This window comes from Pseudorasbora parva, chromosome 6 (genome assembly GCF_024679245.1).
Source record: "Pseudorasbora parva isolate DD20220531a chromosome 6, ASM2467924v1, whole genome shotgun sequence".
NCBI classification, from domain to species: Eukaryota; Metazoa; Chordata; class Actinopteri; order Cypriniformes; family Gobionidae; genus Pseudorasbora; species Pseudorasbora parva.
The window spans coordinates 36,235,505-36,260,898 of record NC_090177.1 but is presented as its reverse complement, the minus strand read 5'-3'; the positions used below and the strand labels follow the sequence as shown (position 1 = coordinate 36,260,898).

Genomic DNA, 25,394 nt, shown 5'->3' with positions numbered 1-25,394 from the left:
GTGTGGTGGTATGGGTAAGTTTAAGGGTAAAGTTAGGGGCATGTGTGGTGGTGTGGGTAAGTTTAAGGGTAAAGTGGACAGGTGTGGTGGTGTGGGTAAGTTTAAGGGTAAAGTTAGGGACAGGTGTGTTGGTGTGGGTCAGTTTAAGGGTAAAGTTAGGGTCGGGTGTGGTGGTATGGGTAAGTTTAAGGGTAAAGTTAGGGACAGGTGTGGTGGTGTGGGTAAGTTTAAGGGTAAAGTTAGGGATAGGTGTGGTGGTGTGGGTAAGTTTAAGGGTAAAGTTAGGGACAGGTGTGGTGGTGTGGGTCAGTTTAATGGTGAAGTTAGGGACAGGTGTGGTGGTGTGGGTAAGTTTAAGGGTAAAGTTAGGGACAGGTGTGGTGGTGTGGGTAAGTTTAAGGGTAAAGTTAGAGTCAGGTGTGGTGGTGTGGGTCAGTTTAAGGGTAAAGTTAGGGTCAGGTGTGGTGGTGTGGGTAAGTTTAAGGGTAAAGTTAGGGTCAGATGTGGTGGTGTGGGTAAGTTTAAGGGTATAGTTAGGGTCAGGTGTGGTGGTGTGGGTAAGTTTAAGGGTAAAGTTAGGGATAGGTGTGGTGGTGTGGGTAAGTTTAAGGGTAAAGTTAGGGACAGGTGTGGTGGTGTGGGTAAGTTTAAGGGTAAAGTTAGGGTCAGGTGTGGTGGTGTGGGTAAGTTTAAGGGTAAAGTTAGGGTCAGGTGTGGTGGTGTGGGTTAGTTTAAGGGTAAAGTTAGGGTCAGGTGTGGTGGTGTGGGTAAGTTTAAGGGTAAAGTTAGGGTCAGGTGTGGTGGTGTGGGTAAGTTTAAGGGTAAAGTTAGGGTCAGGTGTGGTGGTGTGGGTTAGTTTAAGGGTAAAGTTAGGGTCAGGTGTGGTGGTGTGGGTTAGTTTAAGGGTAAAGTTAGGGTCAGGTGTGGTGGTGTGGGTAAGTTTAAGGGTAAAGTTAGGGACAGGTGAGGTGGTGTGGGTAAGTTTAAGGGTAAAGTTAGGGTCAGGTGTGGTGGTGTGGGTTAGTTTAAGGGTAAAGTTAGGGTCAGGTGTGGTGGTGTGGGTTAGTTTAAGGGTAAAGTTAGGGTCAGGTGTGGTGGTGTGGGTAAGTTTAAGGGTAAAGTTAGGGACAGGTGAGGTGGTGTGGGTAAGTTTAAGGGTAAAGTTAGGGTCAGGTGTGGTGGTGTGGGTTAGTTTAAGGGTAAAGTTAGGGTCAGGTGTGGTGGTGTGGGTAAGTTTAAGGGTAAAGTTAGGGACAGGTGTGGTGGTGTGGGTAAGTTTAAGGGTAAAGTTAGAGACAGGTGTGGTGGTGTGGGTAAGTTTAAGGGTAAAGTTAGGGACAGGTGTGGTGGTGTGGGTAAGTTTAAGGGTAAAGTTAGGGTCAGGTGTGGTGGTGTGGGTAAGTTTTAGGGTAGCTTTAGGTGGAAGGGAAGTGTTAACAGTGTAATTATAAATATAACTAAATAGATGTAATTACCTGCAGGCAATTAAAAAAAAAACACATAAAACATGTAAGTACACAATAAGTGCGTTTTATTAAATTATTATTTTAAATGTTAGTACATAGAAGTTAAGGCCACCCAATATAAATTGCTTTTTGATACAGTGTTGTTGATGTACCATGACATTTGTCTGTATTTCAGCTCCTTGTAGGCCTCGTAACATTCGGGGAATGATAGACTGTCAGTCTGGCACGGCGGAATTGTCATGGCAGCCAGGCACTGGGGCACTGCAGTACATGGCCACAGCAGTGAGTGACTCTGGTCATACTCGCAGCTGTGAAAGCAACGATACCAACTGTGAGCTGACAGAACTGGCCTGTGGAGAGAGCTACAACATCACAGTGTTAGCAGAAGGACAGACCTGCAGCAGTACTGCAACCATGGCTGGACACCTGATGACAGGTGAGCAAATCTACCCAGAACACCTCCTAATACTCCGTCAAACCGAACAGTCTAGTAACCCCACAGAACACTAAAAACATGCAGAAAAGCTACCAAAAACTACCACATTGTCTGAATCCTGCCAACTACCTACAACATGTAAACAACAAATTACACTGACAACTACCCACATCACCCTAACAATTCTCCTTAAAACCATCTACAACGCCCTATCAACAGTATGGTACCTACCTCAGAACACTTCATAAACTGTTAGACAATTACCTATAAATTGCCAACACTACCAGCCTCCTACACATAATTACATGTGTAAACTACACATAACATCCTGGCAACCACCCACAATTGCCACCACTATACTATTTTTTGCACCAAGATACAACATTTCTTTCTCTTTGTTATGAACTTAGGTCCCTGTGTACCTCAGTATGTTGAAGTGCAGTACAGCCTCTCTATTGGCCAGCTATCCTGGGACAGGAGCGAAGGTGCTACCGGATACACCGCGCAGGCTACCACTGATCAGGGATCAGTGCTGTCCTGCTCCACCAGTGACACCTCCTGTGTCCTCTACAATGTGTCCTGCAGTCAGACATATGACATCACCGTGACCGCAAACAACAAAGTCTGCCAAGGAGCTGCTGTATCTGAATCAACAACTCTAAACACAGGTGCATTCAATTTTCCATTATCCCAATGATTGTGGTGCGTTCTCCACATGCATCCAACAACTGACTGTGTGTTTCACCAGAACCCTGCCCACCCCAGAATGTGCAAACCCATCTGGATTGCTTAAGTGATGTAGGGACTGTGTCTTGGGAAGAGAGTTTTGGGGCAGTGGCATACATGGCTTTCCTGGAGGGTCGTAATGGTCAAAGCCTCTCCTGCGACACAACAAGCTCCAGCTGCAGTGTGACGGGGTTGATCTGTGGCACTTACTATGACACCTATGTACGAGCCATTGGAGGATCTTACAACAGTACAGACAGCGAGACAGTTTTTCTGACATCAGGTCAGGCATCTTTCTTTCCTTTTTAAATGCTTCTATGGCAATTTTCATGGCAAGAGCCAGGCTTAGTTGCCAGCAAACATGAACAAAACCAAAAATAGACATGGCACATTGTTTGATAAAATAATATGAATTTGTTGCTTGCATGTGTAAATTAAAGAGCACTATGCTGACTACTAACAGCTGCTGGTATATATACAGCAGATACCATACATTATAAAAAAAATCTACTGGTATATTTTCAAATACAAGCAGGCTTGTGATTCGCCACTGTTCTTTTGTGTCTAGCCCCCTGTCCACCAGTTTCCAGTTCAGTCACTGTCAGCGCAAGCTGCGATAATGCAACAGCCTTGTTCAACTGGGCCTGGAGTGGCGGAGCTGCATCCTATGAGATCACTGCCATCAGTAACAACGGCTACATCGCCACCTGCAGCTCTCAAGAGAATTACTGTAATATGACTGAGCTAGCCTGTGGACAGACTTACAACGTCAGTCTCTCAGCAATCAATGATGGATGTAAGGTTACAGAGGACACGGGAGTGACATTCCAAACACGTGAGTCGCCATATTTTTATTTGCAAAAGGGATGAAACACTTCCAATGTAACTGTAGAAAATGAAAAAAGGTTATACCTGTACTATCAAATTGACCAATTTTGTCCTTTGAACTCTAGGCCCCTGTGCTCCTTTGCATGTGAACGTAGACTTTCAGTGCCAGTCTAAAACAGCCGTACTGACCTGGGAGCAAAGGGACGATGTGCTATACTACCTTGCTAGTGCCAACCTCAGCACAGGAGAAGTGGCTACAGTTTGTAACTCTACAAATGACAGCTGTGAATTTAGTGGGTTGAAGTGTGGATTGGAGTACGCCTTCACTGTCACCGCCTACAGTAGAAATTGCCAGAGTCAAACCAGCAGAACTGTATATGTTCAAACAGGTAGAGCATTATTTCCTTCAAAATTCTGTTTTGGAATTTTTGTTTGTAATTTTGTTTAAACGCCTGTTACATAGTAGTGGCCAAATTGATATGCAGCCTAGGGGATTTGACATCTTCACCCTTATTTATTTACCTAATAATTTTAAGGCAACGGGTTTCCTCACTTTTTTTAATATAAGTCAACTGATCACTTTTAAAGTTTTATTCTGGTTAGAAGATTGCAAATTTAAACTGGACCAATCAGTTGTAAGCACAAAGGGACACATATCTTATACAATAAAACCCATCCACCTGTATATCTTGCACCAAATTAAAGTAGTTTACAGTGAAAACATTTTAGAGACGAAAATGCCCAGCTTCCATGCTAAAAAAAACTAGCATTGTTGGTCCCTTCATATTACCCTGAAAGACCCAATCCTGAGTTGACAGAGAACGTTTATAGCAAGAGAAGTGAGCCTACTGAACTTGATCTAAACCAGATTGGATTTCTTTGGTCATTGCCAACAGGTCACTAGAGCACTAAGCAAACACACCTGAATAAGATAATTGAGTTTTTCAGGATTATTTCAGAAAACAGGTAGGTGTGTAGAATAACTGAAGTCTGCGGAAAGCTAGCCTTCACAGAGCAGAATTGGCTAGTCTCAGCCTCAGACGTCACGCCCATTAACTGTTGGCTGAAATGTCTGATGCATAGGCCACACAAAATTGGAAACATTTCAGGACTTCAAGTCGTCATCTGATTGGTTGAATTCTACAGGAAGTCCAGGCACATGTGTGCCGAGTTCCTTACAAAGCTGTCGCCAAAACCCCTCATGAAAGAAGAAAGTCTGTCGTGTTTACTTATCAGGATCAACTAAATGCTGAATTTTCAAAAGGATGTCAAAATCAAAACGCTATTGCTGTAAACTTGAACAACATTCTTGAATATATAATGTATAGGTTGTTTTACATGTAATTTAAAAGTCCTCATGGGCGGTCCTTGACAAATGAAAGCTGTGATAGATTCCAGAATGCTTCCATCAGTCTGATGGTCTGACTAGCAGTGGCGTAGCACCAAATTTTGGGCCCTGGGTACAAACCATCTTGCTGGGCCCCCGTACCATGTATTTGTATGTATAGAAAACGGACTTCCCTGCCTCGGGCCCTGGTTACTCATTACCCTTTATCCCCCCAGTCCCATGCCCCTGCTGACTACACAAGACAAAGGATTGGCTACCCCTGATATAGAGGAATCCAACATGTCTGGATCGGTGATTGATCTCACACTACAGCAGGAATAGAGTTTTGCTCTAACCCTGAAAACAAAACTCACCTGGCTGTAGCCTTATGCCTGGTACACATTTGTACAATTTTGGGTTGTCCCAAATTAAAGATGAGGAATCGTGGCATTTTCTGTGGTTGTGGCTCCTAAATGGTGGTCCTTCATCATACAGTGAGAGAGGTTAAAAAAATACAGCTGTTGTCACGGTCTTAGGATCAAAGATAACCTGCGATTAATTTTCTGACATTGTCATAAATTTAGCATGATCACCTCACAGTGTGTTTGCTGCTATGACCTGCGTCTACTGACTAGCCAATAAAAATGCAACATGAAATGGTGTATTGATCAGCACGACCTGGCGCTAAAACTTAAAACTACTTAATGCCATATGCAAAATTGGCATGCCAAGTTCGCCTCTTTTCCCTAGCCATGACCATATAACGCGTCCATATATTGTTTCCTCCTCTTTTTTCAGTGCTCCTTAAAACCACAATTGCCAAACTGCGATTCATCTTGCTCTATTTGTTCACTACAAGTACAAGCAGATTATGTTTTATTCTTCTATACTAACTTGCTTCATAGCCTATGATTAAATAGCTATCATCATCATCATCGTACAGTATACATACATGTCGTAGCCAAGTTCATTATATCCATGTCATACTGTGTGATTTGTAATGATCTAATAGGATTTACCACAATCACAGGGATTAGTAGTCCTGAAGACATTAATTTGCTTGTTCAGGTGTGTTTGATTAGCAATGGCGCTAAACTCTGCAGGACAGCAGCACTCCAGGACTGACGTTGCCTATCCCCTCACTACAGCCTAGCACACTGCAGAAACTTGTCATGTTTCTTAGACAAGCATTATGACCCTGTTTACTCCCGGTATTAAGATGTCCACTTTCAACCACTTCCAGAAGTAGTTGAAAAACCATGTGAATGGATTGCTGTTTATCCATAGTGTAGATGCTCTTGTGGTAGAATGTGTTCGTACAGCTGCAAAAGACCGTCTACTCTCCACCGACTGACCTAATGGTTAATTTGGTTTGAAGACAAAAAAATGTACCAAGCACAATAATCTCTCACCATTCCTAACGTTTAGAGCTATTGAACGGAAACAAAAGACAGATGATAGACCCTGCCCTTGAAGAAATCAAGACAGAAGTGGTTGAAAGTGGCCAAATGAGATGGATTAAAACCCTCGTCTACTTGTGATCTGATCAACCAAAACACATCTTAATACTAGGTGTAAAGAGAGCTTGTGATACATTTCAGATTAGTTTGAAATCTGGTCAACTGATTGTGTCTTCAAAAAGAAAGAGAGTAGCAAGAGAGGAAGAGGGCAAAGCAGTGGAAAGTGGGAGAGAAAAAAATTGGTTGTTGTTTATTTGATGGCAAATTTTAATGATTTTTTTTACATCACATTAAAACCTTTGTATTGTCTGTTCCTTCAGAACCTTGTCAGCCAACCCAAGTGACAGTTTCAGGATCATGTGATAACAACACAGTTCTCTTGAACTGGAATCACAGCAGAGGTGCATTGAGTTACACGGTGCTTATCACAAGCAACCTAAGATATGCCGACTCGTTTCAGACATCTGAAACGATGCTAACAGTGGAGCTTCTCTGCGGACAGACTTACACCTTCACAACAGTGGGGGAAAATGATGTCTGTGACAGTATACCAAGCGCCCCTGCCCATTTCACGACTGGTATGACCCAACACTCATAAAGGCTGTCATAAAAGTGTCATCTGACATTTATACCACATTTAAGCTATGTCATTAGATTGTGTATCAATCACTGCTCTTTATTTAAATTATAGCCCCATGTGTGCCATACCACATTGAGACCTTTGCAGAGTGTGAGGTTAACCTGGGCGCTGTAAGCTGGGCTGGCAGTGATGGAGCAGATATTTACACCGCCATTGCCGAAGGACAGGATGGCCACACGCACATTTGCATAACCAACACAACTTTCTGTATCTGGGAGGATCTGCATTGTGGGGAAATTTATGTTGTCCAGGTCGTTGCCAACACACAACTCTGCAGCAGCAATCCCAGTAAAAGCACGATCATCAACATGGGTGAGTTGCTGATAAAAATTAAAGGTATAATTATATGAAGGACAAAATTCGGCTAATCGAGATTGCTTGTATTGTTTGCAGCTCCATGCATCCCTCAGAAACTGGTGTCCTCTTTCATCTGTGACATGAAAGTGGGTTCCCTCACCTGGGAAGCAAGTGAAAATGCTCAGATGTACCTGGTGTCTGCAGAATCTATCAGTGGTCACCGTATTGAACTCTCCACCAATGACACAAGTGCGCAGTTCTCGGAGTTCCACTGTGGTCAGCCGTACTATCTCACTGTGCAAGTTGTGGGACAAGTATGTAGGAGCCCCCCCAGCAATGCTTCAGTACTGCAGTCAGGTTAGGACCTTCTTACATACACCCAAAAGCACGGTGCCAAACAAAGTATGCATTTTTTTTCCTTTCAAAAGGACAACATTCTTGGCTATTGGCATAACGATGTTACACTTGTTTACACTTCTTTTTCCAGAGCCCTGCACTCCCACAGCCATCGTTGGCTTTAATGACTGCATCTCCAATATTGCAACGGTATCCTGGGAGCCTGCTGATGGTGCAGAATACTACACAGCAACAGTGCAGGGTCCAGATGGACCTTTAGGAACATGCATGTCCTGGTCAGCGAGCTGCGGCATGCCCAAGCTGTCCTGCGGCGAAACATACAATGTTAGCGTGATTGCCTCCAGTCGCCAATGTAACTCAACACCCAGTGCACTGAGCGCTATTAACACAGGTAATGCACGCAAACCAGCCTCAACATAAATATTAGACACAAATACACTAACCTCAGCATGAGAAATTACTCTAGAGCCTCTTTCACACAGAGATTCCGGATCATTTCTGTAAAAAGAAACGTAGATATGGAAACTGTTCTGGCATTGCGTGATTTTGTTCATGCACACTTTCAGAGCTGTCCCGTGTCTTGATCCCCGTATTGAACCTGGTAATGATACTATGGTTGAATCCGGGATCAATGGCTAATCAAAATTGCCTGTTTTGTGTATAGCTCCATGCATCCCTCATAAACTGGTCCTTTATCGTCTGTTTCACCTGGGAAGCAAGTGCAAATGTTTAGATGTACCAGGTGTCTGCAAAATCCAGCAGTGGTCACCATGTGGAACTTTCCCATTTGACCCATTTAAATTCTGCACAGAATGCTGTATTTTAAAGCGATATGGAGGAGAAACTGTTAGAGATTATGAGGAAACTGCGGCTTTATCAGGCTCAACTGCGCTGGCCAAGCTTGGGTATAAATTAAACACTATTGACTATTTTTAAAAGGGGACGGAGCTGTTCAATATGGCAACATGTTAAATAATGCTACATGTTATTAAGGAACTTTAATCTACTTATCAAACCCCCTTCAGTGGACCTTTAATATGCTTTTCAGTTGTGCTCCATGTTGTGCTGTCAACAAAAAAGGATTTTTCATATGCTTATGGCTTTGTTGAACAAGGCTGACTCTCTCTCTCTTTTGCAGTGCCCTGTGTTCCTACAGGTGTTTCTGTGGTGCTGGACTGTGCCACTGCTGAGGCACATGTGTCTTGGAACGCAAGCATGGGGGCGTTGTACTACACTGCTTATGCTTGGAGCAGTACATTCAATTTTATATCCTGTAATAGTGCCGGGCCCGTTACACATTGCAGTCTTAATGATCTCATCTGTGGAGAGAATTACACTATTCAGGTGATAGCTGTTGGAGATGAATGCTCCAGTTTGCCCAGTCAGACAGAACACTTCCCTACAGGTACAGTTATGTTTATCTAGTTTTGGTTATGTTGTTCTAACTGAAAGAAATCCATTCTGTCTTTTGATTTTGTAAATATTATATTATTTCTCTCTTATGTGTAATGTTATATTTTGTTTCCTGTAGTTCCCTGTGCTCCAATAATTAATGATACACACCTGGACTGCTACACTGACTCCGTAATGGTGCAGTGGACTCCTATCAATGGGTCTATTTCCTACACTGCTAATGCCAAGACACCTGGAGGGCTGACCTCCACCTGCTCCAGCAGCTCCACTAACTGTGAACTGAAGGGACTAGCTTGTGGACAAACATACAATGTTACCATGGTATCATATGATGGACATTGCCACAGCCAGCCTGGCACACCCATGGCAGTTGCATCTGGTATGATAGACGAAATGAATCAGAATGTAACACATACATGTAACAAAGTAGTAATCATTTTTGAGTCATTCTCAGGGATGTCCATATGATTGACTACTAGTATAATTAACAGGACACCAAACTTTATTTAATAATTTTTTAATTAATTTAAAAATGTATTTTATCCCTTAAACATTTACCTCGGGTATTTAGTAACCCATGACGTCATTTACAACCCTACTCCTCATTTATTTTTTTAAAGTTAGACATCAACCTTCTTAGTATGCCTCAATAAATGAATTATAAACAATATACCAAGAACAAAAAAAATCTATATATTATGTAAGAATGCCGGTTTTTCCATAATTGTTTTGTAAAAATTGTATAGGGTAACTAATGACCCGAGGTGTGTAACAGTGCAAGTAAAAAAATTTCTGCACAGCAATAATGGTATCTTTGAATAGGTGTAATTCACCTTTATTCCACAAGGTGGCAATATCTGACACAACGATGAAGTGACATTTCACTCATAGTCACCGCAGGCAGAAAACAAAAGAATAGGAAGAATCCTCAGCAAAACTTAAAATGGCTCAGAGATTTACTGCAGAGCAAGACTGAACGCAGTCAAATATTCTCTCTCTCTCTCTCTCTCTCTCTCTCTCTCTCTCTCTCTCTCTCTCTCTCTCTCTCTCTCTCTCTCTCTCTCTCTCTCTCTCTCTCTCTCTCTCTCTCTCTCAACAGTACCCTGTCCACCTCAGCAAGTGGAGACAGATTTGCTCTGCTCTTCAAACTCTGCCCATGTGAAGTGGAATTCCGGTACGGGGGCAGAATCCTATGAGGTTCATGCCATTAGCACGGGTGGCCAGATGACAGGATGCGACACCACAAATACTTCCTGTGTTGTGCCTAACCTTGTTTGTGGTTCCATTTACAACATCAGTGTGCTTGCCATTGGCCACCTCTGTAATGTGTCCAAGAGTGCGATCACAACACTGCATTCAGGTAAACGATCTCTAATAAAGCACACAATGCAGTTGAACTTTTTCCTTATGATATTGACCCCAATTTCAATTCTCATTTCGTCTCCAGTGCCATGTATTCCTAACCAGATTCAGGCAAACCTAAGCTGTCAATCTGGTGTGGTGGATGTGTCCTGGAAGCCTAGCCAAGGAGCTTTCTCTTACACTGCTGTTGCTCAGGGTAGCGGGGGCTTTGCGTCATCATGCAACAGCACCAGCACCACATGCGAGTTCACTAATCTACTGTGTGGACTCACATACAGCTTCAGCGTGACTGCCTCCGACCACACATGTACCAGCGCACAGAGTCATAGCGTAGACCTAGACACAGGTAAGACGACTGTACACACAAAATTTGCAGTTATTTAGAACTAAATGTTTCTTGTACGCTCCTATCATTAAATTTATCATCTTCTTCTTTGCAATTGAACAGTTCCATGTAAGCCACAGGGAATCGCCACTCAAATGGAGTGTGGCAGCCACACGGGTGAAGTGTCATGGGAACAAGGAGAGCATGTTGCCTCCTACCTGGTCTATGCATCCAGTCCAGACGGGCACCAAACACATTGTAGCAGTCCCTCCTCCAGCTGCAAATTAGACAGCCTGCAATGTGGCCAAACCTACAACTTAACAATCATTGCCCAGGACAGCCACTGTGACAGCCAAAATGCCTATTCAACATTACAATCAGGTTAGGAATTTCCCCATTTTACACTACTATTTCATCAAGATGCAATCACACAAATGGGAATGAAGTATATGACCATGTTTCCTGCACTGCTGTTCAATGGCTATTCAGGGGCAACTATCAGATCACAGACACTAGGGTTGTTTTCGAAATCACCCCTATATCTTCATTTACTATTCCTTACATTACTCCACTAATATAGTCTACTTGATGGAGTAAATGAAAAAGTGAGTGCACCGGAAGGGCTGGCACTTTTGCATAGGTTGTTTGCCATTAAATCATCCTTTGAAACTTAGCAAACTGGCCGATCTTAAACTCATAGAAACTAGCATGTATAAACCTTAATTAAACCATTTAAAAAATAATTTATACCTTTATGATACTACGCTGTACCCACATTGGAAAAGCAGTTTGGAAAATGGATTTGGGGATGATTGAATGTCTGGTCAGAGGTGGGCTTTCATCTGGCACGACCCTCACAGTGCATTATGGTCTTCTTTAGCAATTGAGTGTACATCGGTTGTACACTTAGTTATTGCAGTGCATTGTGGGATTGAATGAGTGTACTCGATAATGTCAACTATGGTTTTGGACACCACGTCAAATTATAGTCCCTTCAAATAGTGCCCTATTTAAGGATATAGGGGGGCGAATTCGAACACAGCCTCGCTTTTCTGATGTTATCAGCTGATGTCAGATGCCTGTCTTCATGAATGCCTCATCTTCCTCCTCTTCCTCAGTTCCATGTACACCTTCTAATGTGCAAGCATCTCTGGTTTGCCTGTCTAACTCTGCGGCTGTGACGTGGCAAAGTGCCAGTGGGGCACTGTCCTACAAGGCTGAGGGCATCACTGTAGATGGCACCCATATGGCCTACTGCAACAGCAGCGTGACTCATTGTAACCTGGAGCATCTGCTCTGCGGACAGACATATAATGTGTCTGTGCTGTCCATGAACCCTGCATGCAGTAGCAAAGAGAGTTTGTTCACACAAGTTATTACCGGTAAGTCGCACACGCAGACTGTTAAAATACACACTTTATGTTGAATGTGTGTGTGTGTGTGCGTGTTTGTTTGTGTGTGTATTTTATAAGAAGGCCTTTTGAAGAGGGCCTAGTTGCGAGCTTCAATCCTGCAGAGTTTAGCACCAATCTCAGTCAAACACACCTGAACATGCTAATAATTGTGTTTGGGGTTACTTGGACATTACAGGCAGGTGTGTCCTGAATTCTGCAGCAAGGTCCCTCTCCAGGGTTTGAAACTCCTATTGTAAACATTGTGGAACTTTCAAAGCAGCCACTTCAGACCACTTTAGCAACCCCAGAGTAACATCCATGTAGCAATGCATCCTGGCAGCCAACATTGAGAACAGTTGTATGAAAAGTGCCTTTCTTTTTTAGCCCCCTGTCCTCCTCAAGCCATTGATGTGCAGGTAAACTGCTCTGCTGGCTTCATGACTGTCACATGGGCAGCCAATCCAGATGCAGAATCTTTCCATGTGAGAGCAGCGACCAGTGGAGGAGCTGTCCTGTCATGCGATTCTGATAGAACCAGCTGTTCGATCACTGGCTTGTCATGTGGTCATTCATATTCTATCACTGCGACATCCGTCAGGGGTGGCTGTGAGAGCCAGCCCAGCACTGCTGTCAATGTTACTTCAGGTAACTTTCACAATGACACATAAACCACAGAGGATAGGATGCAGATATTAATGATGCACGGTTATATCCATGGACACAGCAGATAATCCACAGGTCAGGCAGGCTAAATAATAAGAAAATATTTTGCAAAAAATTGAGCCCCATGTTAAAAAATAACCTTATGAAATAACTGCGGGTGGATGAGATAAATCATTAACAATGGAGAAATTAACATTCATAGGCACTAATTTGCAGACTCTCATGAAGCTACAGTTGCATGGTCACGTGAGTCTCTATTCTCTCAGATAGGTCTGATGTGATCAGCTTGGCCTTTACATTAGCGCTGTTTTAAACTGTTTGAACTAATTAGAATACTGTATTACTGAAAACTTTGCCAAAGTGTAATGGCTTAAAACGCCTGATCACAAACAGAGAAGCACAATCAGGTTAAAGAGTTAGAGAATGGATAATTCCTCCCATCAGGGTTACAGGTGCTGTAGATGCTCAGTGTGTTAAACTCCCGACTCCATCTAACTGTGTGATGAAAATTATGTTAATGACACGTGGTGGTGTAAAAAAAGATACAGTATGTCAATGCATTTTCCATATCTTTTATAATGTAATATCTTTTTCCACCACCTTGTCCCTAAAGGTGCTCCGTATGTATTGTACCATATGTACTGTTTTGTCACAGGCAGACTTTTTTACTGCCAATGATTTCTGGAAATGCTGATCCTAGCTTTAAGCTAACGGATTGTATTTGGCTGTTTTAGCTCCTTGTGTTCCGCAAGGAGAGGTAGGAATCCTAGACTGCGTTTCCAACTCAGCCTGGGTGACATGGTTAGAAGCAATGGGCGCAGAATCTTACTCTGTACTGGCGGAGGAAAAAGGCGGCGCTAACTCCAGCTGCTCAGCTACAGATCTGCACTGCAATGTTCCCGACCTGCTGTGTGGAGCCACGTACACTTTCCACATCACTGCTGTAAATTCATTCTGCAGCAGCGCACCCGGCAACGCCTTCCAGATTCAGACAGGTGCAAACTTCTCAAACATTCTAGTCTGTAAACTCCAAGAGCTTTCTAGCTACATCCACCAACTGTTCAATTTTGTATTATCTGTCTGTCTGTCAGTCAGTGATCTCTGTCCTTTCTGTCTGCAGCTCCATGCGCCCTCACCTCCATCACTGCACATACGGACTGTTACAGCAGCCATATAACAGTTAGCTGGGAGGTGAATGAAGGATCCTCCTTCTATGTGGCCACAGCTGAAGGTCAAGACCAAAGCATTTTGATTTGCAACAGCACAAGCACGTCCTGTGACCTCATTGGAGTGAAGTGTGGAATGCAGTACGCCATTATAATCTCTGCGTCCTCCGACAAATGCAGCAGCTTGCGGAGTCCTCCTGTTAAGATGAACACAGGTACCGTGTTCAACTTGTGGCATGAAGACACACTGCGTATGTGTGAGATTTGAGAGCTACGTTAAATCTGCATAATTCACACCCACTTCCTCTCTATTTAATTCTCTTACAGCACCGTGTGTTCCTCAGAATGTAACAATGAATCCAGTGTGTGACTCAAACGGCATGATGGCATCGTGGTCGCCCTCTCTGGTGGCCGAGTCTTACGAGCTCACGGCCAGCGGTAGAGACGGAGATGTGCAAACCTGCAAAAGCACAACGAACAACTGCACCCTGGATCACTTGCACTGTGGACAGATTTATGACGTTAGCTTAACTGCTTCGGCTGGAAATTGCACCAGCTTGGCTAGCCAGCAGGTCACCTTCCGTACTGGTGAGTCCACTCGTTGGCTTTAAATGAAAAGCATTCAATTTTGGCATGAAATCTCTGACATGCTGTATTCCTTCTGGTCTACATAGTTCCCTGTGAGCCACAGAACATGAGTGTAGAAGTGCAGTGTGACACCAGGACTGCCACACTCTCGTGGGTAGAGAGCCAAGGTTCGCTGAAGTACTCCACATGGGCTCAAACCATGGATGGGAGCACACTTCACTGCGACACCACAGGCACTTCATGCAGCATTGGTGGACTGACTTGTGGGTCATTGTACAACTTCACTGCACAGGCTTCAGATGGAACCTGTAACAGCTCCATCACTGTGCCAATCGAGAGAGGAGCAGGTATACAACCAGACGTGTCTAACGATCTGGGGTGGGCGATCTGACCATTTTATAAGACATCCATGATCTACTTTCCAAGAGAATCGTATAGATTGTGATCTTTTATGTCCTTGTAATAATGTTAAAACACAGCAATGACTGCCTATTAGATGGCTGTGCTGACTGGCCAAATGATATCTTGTGTCTCTATCAGGTGTCTTTTATGTTTGTTGAGTTTCGGTTTCAAATTTTGGCTTCCTGCGATTATGAAAATGTGAAAATCAAAATAAGCGTTATCAATGTGCCGCATGCCGCTTATTTCTTTTAAAGTGGTGTGCTTTTCCCCCTCCTTAAAAACCTAATGTTCATATCCAAATTAGCCTGACCTCGTCATATTCAAGCTAATGCAGCCAAGGCCCAACTTTAAGAAATGATTCATTAATTGCTCAGCTGGGTCTTCAGGCCATGCATTCTGTTAACCACACCTCCGAATCTGAGTCACTCAGTCTTTTGTCACTTCACATTTAGTCACGTCTGTTCCCTGGAAAGATTAGTAACGTTACAGCTCTTCTGTCTTCGGGTTTGAGTCGTTAGTTTCGTCATCAGTGTCTGATCTGGGCCATGACAGCCCTATAAGCAATGTGTGCAGTCCCAAGCGTTTCGAGTCTTCAGGTTCAAGTAAAAATACAGCAAAAAATGCTTTTCTTAATTTTGTATGTCTTTTATTTTTTTTATTTTTGTCTTGTTACCAGTTCAAATATCTAAAAATTCTTAAATCAATAGGCTTTTGCTAGATAAGTAAAATGACAGTTCTGGAGAAAAAACTAAAACAAAAAGTGCCTTTGGTTAAAACAAGTAAAATTATCTACCAATGGGGTGAGACAAATACCAGTAATCTTGTTCTGTTTGGGATAGAAACCATTTTACAGTGATTCATAAAGCTCAGAAGTTTCATAAAGCAGACTCAACAGTCCGCTTTGTGAAATCAGAGCTAAAATTATCATTTTATATTTTTACTTTTAGTTAACAATAACAACACCTGTTATGAACTGACCCTCTGTTGAAACTCCCCTCCAGTCCCGTGTCTCCTGGCTCCGTGAGGGTGAGAACCATCTGATGGGCAGTGACACTCTAATTCAGGGTCTACTGGAGTTTTGTAGACTGTTCTGAAATCACACACCTGGTGCAAGTACCGGCCATATACAAGACAACCACAGTCCAACATGAACGTGTCATCCTATGTGGACAAACAGCAGCTACTTTGAATTACCTGTGCCCTGTGGCACCCCTTACAATGTGACAGTCCTTGCACAAACCCAGCCGGGATCAGCAAACCATCTCAGACGATTACAAATGTCACAGGTACCAGACGACAAGTCAAATTTTTTTCTACATTTTTTGAAAAAAAGTTTAAACACATCTAAAATCTTAAGGCAGACGCATTTCAGAAGAATGATACAGTGTCTAGATATGCTAAATATAAAAAAAGACCTTCACTGTCAAAGAACATTCAGCATTTCCAGATAACTTCTTGTAGAGAACGTTCTCTTATAAACACAGTTTCCTCCTTCAGTGCCCTGTCCGCCGATGAACATCATATTCACGGGTGATAACTCCTCCGCCACAGTGGCCTGGGAGTCATCAGTTCTTACCACGGGATACAGGGTTTACCAGCTGCACTCTGGCGGGCGGGAGCTTGTCTGTGCCACCTCAAGCCTCAGCTGTCAGGTCTCCTGGCCTTCTGGCCTCTAATGTTGCTGTGACCGCCTGGAACATTGCTGGAGAGAGCCTTGCCTCTAGAGTTACTGGTAAGAAGAAAGAAGGACATGTGGTTCATAACTAAGTCCAGACATAATCATACTTTTTGTGCTTTTGTGCAATTTAAATTTAATAATTTGATCATTTAAATTCAATAATTTGGTTAACTTCATACAAGAACCCCCTAACAGTATTACATAATGTAGATGCACTGACAATGTATTTATTTATGTAAGGGATAATCCATGGCTAGCTGTGCTTTGAACTATTTTTATAGGTAAACCGATAAAAGATATTTGAAAGATTGGAGACAAGATTCTATATCTAATATGACTTCTGACCTGAAAAGTTGCCAGAATCATAATCTTACATGGTCTGTTCGTCAGCCAGAGGAGAACTGGCACCCCTGACTGAGCCTGGTTTCTCCCAAGTTTTTTTTTCTCCATTCGGGCCCTGAAGGAGTTTGGCTTTTGGCTTGCTCAGTTGGGGACACTTAAAATTTCAATTATATTACCGATCTGCTCGCATTGACACTATATGATCATTGAAATTAGCTAATATTCTGTTGCATTATTTTCCTGTTAACACTGAGAAGCTGCTTTGAAACAATTGGACAATTGGAAAAGCGCTATATAAATAAAGACTTAATGTATGTCATGGAGGTAAAGAAGCACCCGACATGGCGCAAACACCAGTACATTTACTAGAGCATATTTCATAAATCTTCTTACGTGGTTCATTTTAATACTCTCCTCCAATAAATTTTGCTTTTGAAAGCGAACCTCCTACAAATGCATATCCAAAAGGGTCAGCCTCAAAAATAACCCTGTCCACACATTTTCAGTCCTAATTGATCACTCTGTGCCTCTATAAATCCTGACAGGAGTTTCTTACAGCCAAAAGTGCTGGAGCAAGCTGATAGTCAGTCGGTCCTGTTATCGCTCCTCTCTCTCTCTCTCTCTCTCTCTCTCTCTCTCTCTCTCTCTCTCTCTCTCTCTCTCTCTCTCTCTCTCTCTCTCTCTCTCTCTCTCTCTCTCTCTCGCTCTCTCTCTCTCTCTCTCTCTCTCTCTCTCTCTCTCTCTAATAACTGTATAACTGTATTAATTCGTCTACCTATATTCAAAAATTATTTTGTTGGTACACCAGTTAAAGGTGCACTATGTAGTATTTTTGCAGTAAAATATCCAAAACCACAAGGCCAGTGTTGTATATTTTGTTCAGTTGAGTACTTACAATATCCCAACTGTTTCCAACTATTTGTAAATTTTGAGAAAATTGCTATTTTAACCAAGGACCAGGAAGTGTCAGCATAGCGTTTGAGCGAGTCGCCTGTCAATCGCGTCATATCTGCGCTACCCTCGGTTTTATTCTGCAGAAACGCTTTCTCTCAGCAATGTGAACATGTCACAGCAGCGCCCGAGCGAACGCACAGAGTAACGTCATAGCATCATTTTAAACACTTAAATGTATCTAATATGATAAAACAGAGCTGCTTTACCTCATGACCAGAAAAGCGGAAATAGTACAGGCGCCCGGCGACTGTGGCCCGTCATAATAAAAGTCCCGGTACTCGCGAGCCGTGTGTTTGTATAACAATCGCTCCAGCGGTCGTGCTCAGCTCCTCAACACTCGGTCCTGCTCTGCTTCACACTACAGTAACATTAATAACCGCATCAATGAACATGATTTCTGCCTGAGTCCTATTTTCCACGGCTGTGAGGTGAAGACCACATGTCCCAAGATGCTGCGCTCACACTTGGCGTCATCAAACTACACTTTTGTTTTGAATAGGCGCCCTCCAGTGGACGGAAAGTTGCATAGTGTACCTTAAATAAACACTGTGCATATGCTGCGTCAATATGCAAATTCACTTTGTGCAGTAGGTGGTGCTTGTGAAGCAGAAGAATTATAGAGGGTTACATAAACAAAGCAGCGCTGCGCTTATAACTTTACATTATTATAGGCATTATAAGAAGCTACTATGATCAAATTGTTCCTGGCTAAAATGCAACTTTACAGGAAGGCTACCACTCCATGATATTAAACACCATAAACGAATATTGTTCATCAGCAGTAGATCAAGGCGATCCCTGGCATAAATATGGGCTTGTTGGTGATTAATTCACCCCCTAATTCATCTAAAAAAAGAGCAAGCATTTATAAAACGTAATAGCACTGCATATCTACTGTGAAACATGCAGTGCTCTTGTTTAATTATTCAAAGCATAGCCTTTTCAAATTTAATTATCACATACTGTGAGACTAAAGCAGCACCGATATAACACAGTTAACACACACATATAAAACGCAGATTATATCCATGTGCAAATTGAGTATTCAGACAGACCAGTATAATTCTTTTTTAATGAACAGAGAAAAATGTTAATTACTCGGGGAGAAAACCATACAATTAAAGTAAAATATATCAAATTAAACAAGTAAAATTTGTAAAATAACTTTTCTCAGTGTGTTTTTTTTTTACAGGGAAAATATATAAAACTAATAAGATTTACTTTAAAATTACAGCAAATAATGATACAGCAAATAATATATAATCCTTAAAATAAGTCAAGTTATTAATTTACAGATATTGTTTGTAATTTTACATAGTTTTAAACAAAAATTAAAAATACAAAAAAATACTGTAAAAAATAGGATTTTTTTAACAGTGTATTTTCTGTGGAAGTTGACCTTAACTGATATATAAACCATACATATTACTTTAAGTAAGTGCATATTTGGCAGGTGCATCTTAATTTATTGCATGTGCAAAATGAAATGAAATATTTACACAAATCTTTTACAGGCCAAACCGTGAACCGCCGGAAGAGAAATCTGAAATATGCGAGGATGAATGCAGAACTGACTCCTGGTGAGATGAACTACAGACACGTTCACAGCTTACACCCCAATTACACACAGAGCAATATATACAAAAATATTATTCACGGCAACACTTACATGTAGGCTACTTTGTTGTACATTTTATATTGTAGTAATAAAACAGTAAATTATGCATAATTCCATGAAACTAACCCTAAATGAAACTCTGTTCCTACATGTAGTTGATTAATATTACTCATTACTTAAATATATAATTACACTGTAACAAGGACACTTTAAAATAAAGTGTAACCAAATATATAGATATAAAATACTTTAAACATTCTATATGTTGCACATATATTATTTAGCCCATTTGTACTTATCTATAAGTAAGTAAGTACTACTATTCTATAAATATACTTATAAAGTCATTAAGACCTATACTGCATTATAAGAACAGTTATAGTTACAGTTTGACACGCGATCCGAATCATGAATCAATACGCTGATTCCTAACCGTTTTGAATTCGGCCCATTTTAATAACAATATATTCACTTATTTGACAGAAATAAATCTGAAAGTCATTGTAACTATAATATAATAACATTATAGCAAGGCATTATGAGCATGTGCATTGAAAAAGCAAATGCATGACTTATAATAATTATAAAAAATAAATAAATGTAAAAATGTTTTAATAATGCACTATATGTCTTTATAAATATATTTATAGAATAGTAATACTTACATATAATTATGTATAAATGGAGCTATGACTCATTTCTAGATGAATCTTCTTCCATATATATATATATATATATATATATATATATATATATATTTATATATATATATATATATATATATATATATATATATATATATATAATATTAATATTCCCCGGACATGTTTTTATAGCATTATTAAACTGAGGTCAAATATTTAATCAATGCTGTTGCCTCTACAGAGCAGCTGTCTGTCCCTGAGGTGAAGGTTGTCCACGTGACAGGACAGTCCCTGCAGGTCGAGTGGTCTCGGGTGGCAGGGGTGGATTCCTACACTCTGATCCTAACCGAGGACACCCTATCTCTGCCTGCAAATGGGGTCCTGTTCCTGTACACGACTGAGATCGCTACAGTTACTGACCTAAAACCTGCAACGCGTTACTGTATCATCGTGTCTGCCAAAAACGACAGGATCCAAAGCGCCTATTCCCAGCCTGTGTGTGTCACTACTGAGTAAACTGGCTTCCTGATGGGTGGACTGTACAGGGATGTAGATACAAAACCAACAGAAGTGGCGTTTAGTTCTCTGAACTAGCATCTCTTTCTTATGATCACTATGAAAGAAAATCGAAACAAATATAATTTAAAATCACTGACTGATTATGTCTCCTTAACTAATCCTTTCTAACGAACCCAATCATAATAAAACAAATTACTGAATTTCTGTGATGTAATATCTAATATATAATCATATCTGTTGATTGAAAAGCAAAGGTCACTTGAAATGAAGAGTAGATGTAAAGAATACATTGATTGACCATAGAAACATATTGTAACGCTTAGATTTTAAAGAAAGTATTTTCCTGTAACCAGATCATAAAATGATTCAATCTTTATGTAGTTAGATCAAATAAATGGTTAATTTATCAAGCATTATTTTTAAACTGTACATTGTATTTTCTACCTGATGTATGCAACTTACATATCTTTAAAAAGAAATTAAAGTTTGTGAATGAAAACTTCAAACATTTTGGTTCAAATGAAGAGCCAAGCGATGTAATTGCATCTTCATATTTTCTTAGAACGCCCCTTTTCTTAGAGTTGATGGTTTAAGGCTCGAATACACTATGCAGTGTTTTCCAACCCCGTTCCTGGAGGAAACAGCACACATTTTGGATGTCTCCTGAACCATATTTTCATGGTCTTGGAGCAGATATTGTCTTATTATAGGGAGATGAGAGGGTCTGTATCTCTTACCAATGGAAAAAAGCGTAACGGCTAGTTTATGTTAACGGCTCAGTTTCTTGTGGATTAGCATATTACACTTGTGACAAGAAATAGAAAAAACATGTTTTATTTACAATATAACTGTAACGTATCCACTGCAGGAGTGAACCCATGTGCAGTTTATTTAAATCCCAGTGTGAACCGATACAAAACGAAGACTTGAGCATAACAAACTGGACCAAGGACATGAACTCACCAAACAGTGGTACAAAGCTAAGATACAATGATAACATGAGGGCTATACAGTGCATCTGAAAAGCATTTACAGCACTTCGCTTTTTCCACATTTTGTTAGTTTAAAGCCTTATTCCAAAATGAATTAAGTTCATTATTTTCCTTAACGTTCTACAAAAAAATAACCCATAATGACAATGTGAAAGAAGTTTGTTTGCAGTCTTTGCTAATACATTAAAAATAACAAACGGAAAAAGCCATGGCGAATATGACGCAGAGAGGCTCTGGATTGGCGGCTGTGGATGGCTGAAGGCTCTGCCGTTGCAGGCGCAGTAGGACAACTAAACGCTCGGCGGCCATCTTGGCGGAAGGCTCTGGCTCTGCGATCATCTTGGCTGAGGGCTCAGGCGTAGTGGCCATCTTTGCCATTGTGACATAGACAGTCTCTGACTTGTTTATTTTTTATTTTTATTTTGCTTATTTATTTGGATTCCCATTAGTGATGCCCAAGAGCACAGCTAGTCTTCCTGGAGTCCACACAACTCATACAAAAATACATTATTTATTATAACATACACAAAACACATTCAAAACACTATCAAAATCAGGGAGCGTTACATCAGGAGAAAAAAATAGACAAATGTCTAAAACTCCAAGTCTAACACTTTTGTGAAGAAAGTCTACAATAAGATGTGGAAAGGAGGGAGTCTAATTTCAACTAATTAAACTGGTTAAGATATTGGAAGGAAAATGTTGAATTGGATTCATAGTTCCCTTTTTGACAGATCTATTCAAGTCAGGTGGGATCATCGTATTCCAAATCATACTATATGAAAAAAAATGGTACTTCTCAAGGTATGTGTATTAATTAGGTCAACTATAAATGATGGATGTATAGCATTTGGGTCTGCATTTAAAACTTTGCTGTAGAAAGTTTATATAATTCAGTCACAGGCATCTGTTGTGGTGCTCCTAGATCTTCTATTCCTACCTTGCAGGTAGAAATGAGTGAAATTCCTCTTTATATTAGTGTACTATGTACTATGAATCACATCCAATTAAAAAAAAGTATTGGTAAACTTTAAAAAGTTAAAGGGTTAACACCCACAGTTTCTGCAAATCTCATGTTAATCTTGAGTATGAGTAGTATTGCATCATTCATATCTTAGAAGAGTCTTTAGTTTTATTTATAAAAGACAGATACGCTGAACCAATTCTTTCCGAAAAGAGCCGAGCTCATGGAGGCATACAGTGGAGCAGTGAGTCTCAAGCACACAGACACACACACACAATACATCATGGCATTATCCCTAGATAAATTTTGATTTACTACACATTCGTTTTGTTGACATTATATATGCACTTACACGCCGCACCGATTGCCAACAAAAAAATGATATTTAACCGCCTGCGGTTTCCACTCATGACCGGGAGCAAACACACAAACTGCATCCACTGTTTCCTTAATGCTGCAATGCTGGGAAGCTGAACAAGCTGAACGGAGCTGCCGACGGCTCCCTTTAACCGAACAAAGCTCGTTGAGCACATCTGGAGGAAGTGCCATACAAGGAATTTCGCCCTTTAAGACATCATACATGGCCATAAAAAAAAAAAAAAAAAAAAAAAAATATATATATATATATATATATATATATATATATATATATATATATATATATATATATATATATATATATATATATATATATATATATATATATATATATATATATACATATATAGACTAAACAACTTGCAACATACATTTGCAGATTACACATATTTTAAGATAAGCCTAAAGTGCAGGGTAGTAGTAGATAGTAGTAAGAGTCATTTTCAAAAACAAATGTAAAAAAAAATATTTGAAGTAAAAAATAAAATGTAAAAAATTACTGTATCATGAACAACATGTGAAAATTGAAATAAATTAAATTATAAAATACTAAAATATTTGTTAAAGGGTTAGTTCACCCAAAAATTAAGATATTTTAGATTTAGTTTGAGAGCGTATCCAAGTGTATGCACACTATACTGTCCATGTCCAGAAAGGGAATAAAAACATCATCACAGTAGTCCACATGTGACATCAGTTAGTTCATTAGAATCTCTGGAAGCATCGGAAATACATTTTGGTCCAAAAATAACAAAAACTACGACTTTATTCAGCATTGTCTTCTCTTCCGTGTTTTTCAAATAAAGATTCAAACAGTCATGAATCAGCGAATCGATCAATGATTCGGATCGCCAATGTCACGTGATTTCAGCAGTTTGGCAGTTTGACACGCGATACAAACCACTGAAATCACGTAGACAATGAAGGCAATGCTGAATAAAGTAGTTTTTGCTATTTTTGGACCAAAATGTATTTTTGATGCTTCAAGAGATTCTAACTGATGTCACATTCACTGTAAAAAGTAACCTGGTTGCCTTTAAATTTTGAGTTCATTGAAAATGAAATTTTGAGTTAATATAATGAACATTTTTTTGAGATTTGACAACCTTTATTAAAATATTATTAAAAGATTTTGTAAGCATATTGGGTAATTGTGTGTGTTTTATTTCTGATGATGCAGTGAAACATGCCAAATAGTGCTATTTTCATGTTTTATCACATTTTTTATGTGGTTCAGATACATATTTTGAGTTTCTATTTATTAAACAAATTTCCTTCATTGCATCAACTCAAGTTTTTAATTTCAATAAACTCAACATTTTAAGGCAACCAGGTTACTTACTTTTTTAAGTTAAACCAACAAAAAACAACCAATTTTTTTTTTTTTTTTTACAGTGTATGGACTACTCTGATGATGTTTTTATTCCCTTTCTGGACATGGACAGTATAGTGTGCATAGACTTAGATACGCTCTCGGACTAAATATAAAATATCTTAAACTGTGTTCTGAAGATGAACGGAGGTCTTACGGGTGTGGAACGACATTAGGGTGAGTCATTAATGACATCAATTTCATTTTTGGGTGAACTAACACTTTAAATAGCCTAGTTTTATTTATTATATCATATTTATGTAGCTTTATTTTTGTAATGTTTCTGTAGTCATAATTCTGTCATAATATTGTTTTGAACTGCTTATTATAATTTACAAGGGTTACTAACTGCTTTCGTTGTGTGATATTTTTTTATTTATTTTGTTTTAATTATTTTTTTAAAATTAAAACCAATAATCATAAGACATCATATAATAATTCTTATTAATGTTAATAATAATAAAGGAAACCATAACCATAAACATACTAATAATTAAAAAAAAACATTTAAAAACATTTTCACAGTTATTATTATTATTATTATTATTATTATTATTATTATTATTATTATTATTATTATTATTATTATTATTATTATTATTATTATTATTTCAAGGACGCTTCGAGTCCAACACACCTAATCATTTGCATCATTTAAATATCTTTTTTTAATGATATATGATCCATTTGATTTTTCAGTCTTACAATTTGACTACTACAAACGAAACATTTTACAAGTTGTCCGATTGTAAAACATCCAGTTGCCTATTTCACCTGATCAAATAAATACATAACAGTATAAATTCTGGTTTAATTTAAAAGTTAAAAGTCAAAGCTATTATAATCTACCTATAAGCATATATTTTTTAAAATCCCCCCCCCCCCCCCCTCAGTTTAGGCCTACACAAATGCTAAAATTGATTCAACTAAATATTATTGTTCAATCTAAAATGTTTGATATTAGCCCCAACAATTATATAGTAGGCGTATACACAATTATAAAAAATAAAATAAAATAAATACATAAAAAAGATTAATGGAAAAAAAAATCACATGTTGCAAGTTACACCCATAGGCCAAAAT

General features: G+C 39.7%; 1 protein-coding gene and 1 long non-coding RNA gene across 2 annotated transcripts in view; both read left to right on the top strand.

The window, feature by feature from the left end:
- Positions 1–14,839, top strand: part of LOC137079520 (fibronectin) — a 34,089-nt gene extending 19,250 nt beyond the window's left edge. The window contains exons 15-34 of the mRNA XM_067447472.1: positions 1,642–1,902; positions 2,313–2,570; positions 2,651–2,911; positions 3,197–3,463; positions 3,582–3,845; positions 6,564–6,821; positions 6,935–7,195; positions 7,277–7,537; positions 7,668–7,928; positions 8,676–8,942; positions 9,069–9,329; positions 10,050–10,310; positions 10,398–10,658; positions 10,761–11,018; positions 11,756–12,019; positions 12,416–12,676; positions 13,429–13,689; positions 13,815–14,075; positions 14,188–14,448; positions 14,535–14,839. Coding sequence (XP_067303573.1) covers positions 1,642–1,902; positions 2,313–2,570; positions 2,651–2,911; positions 3,197–3,463; positions 3,582–3,845; positions 6,564–6,821; positions 6,935–7,195; positions 7,277–7,537; positions 7,668–7,928; positions 8,676–8,942; positions 9,069–9,329; positions 10,050–10,310; positions 10,398–10,658; positions 10,761–11,018; positions 11,756–12,019; positions 12,416–12,676; positions 13,429–13,689; positions 13,815–14,075; positions 14,188–14,448; positions 14,535–14,839 — 5,273 coding nt within the window. The remainder of the gene's footprint in view (positions 1–1,641; positions 1,903–2,312; positions 2,571–2,650; positions 2,912–3,196; positions 3,464–3,581; positions 3,846–6,563; positions 6,822–6,934; positions 7,196–7,276; positions 7,538–7,667; positions 7,929–8,675; positions 8,943–9,068; positions 9,330–10,049; positions 10,311–10,397; positions 10,659–10,760; positions 11,019–11,755; positions 12,020–12,415; positions 12,677–13,428; positions 13,690–13,814; positions 14,076–14,187; positions 14,449–14,534) is intronic.
- A 1,026-nt stretch (positions 14,840–15,865) lies between these two features.
- Positions 15,866–21,037, top strand: LOC137079390 (uncharacterized). The gene is made up of 4 exons (XR_010905491.1): positions 15,866–16,136; positions 16,348–16,582; positions 19,339–19,404; positions 20,328–21,037. It is a non-coding gene; the product is annotated as an uncharacterized lncRNA (long non-coding RNA).
- Positions 21,038–25,394: the final 4,357 nt, after the last annotated feature.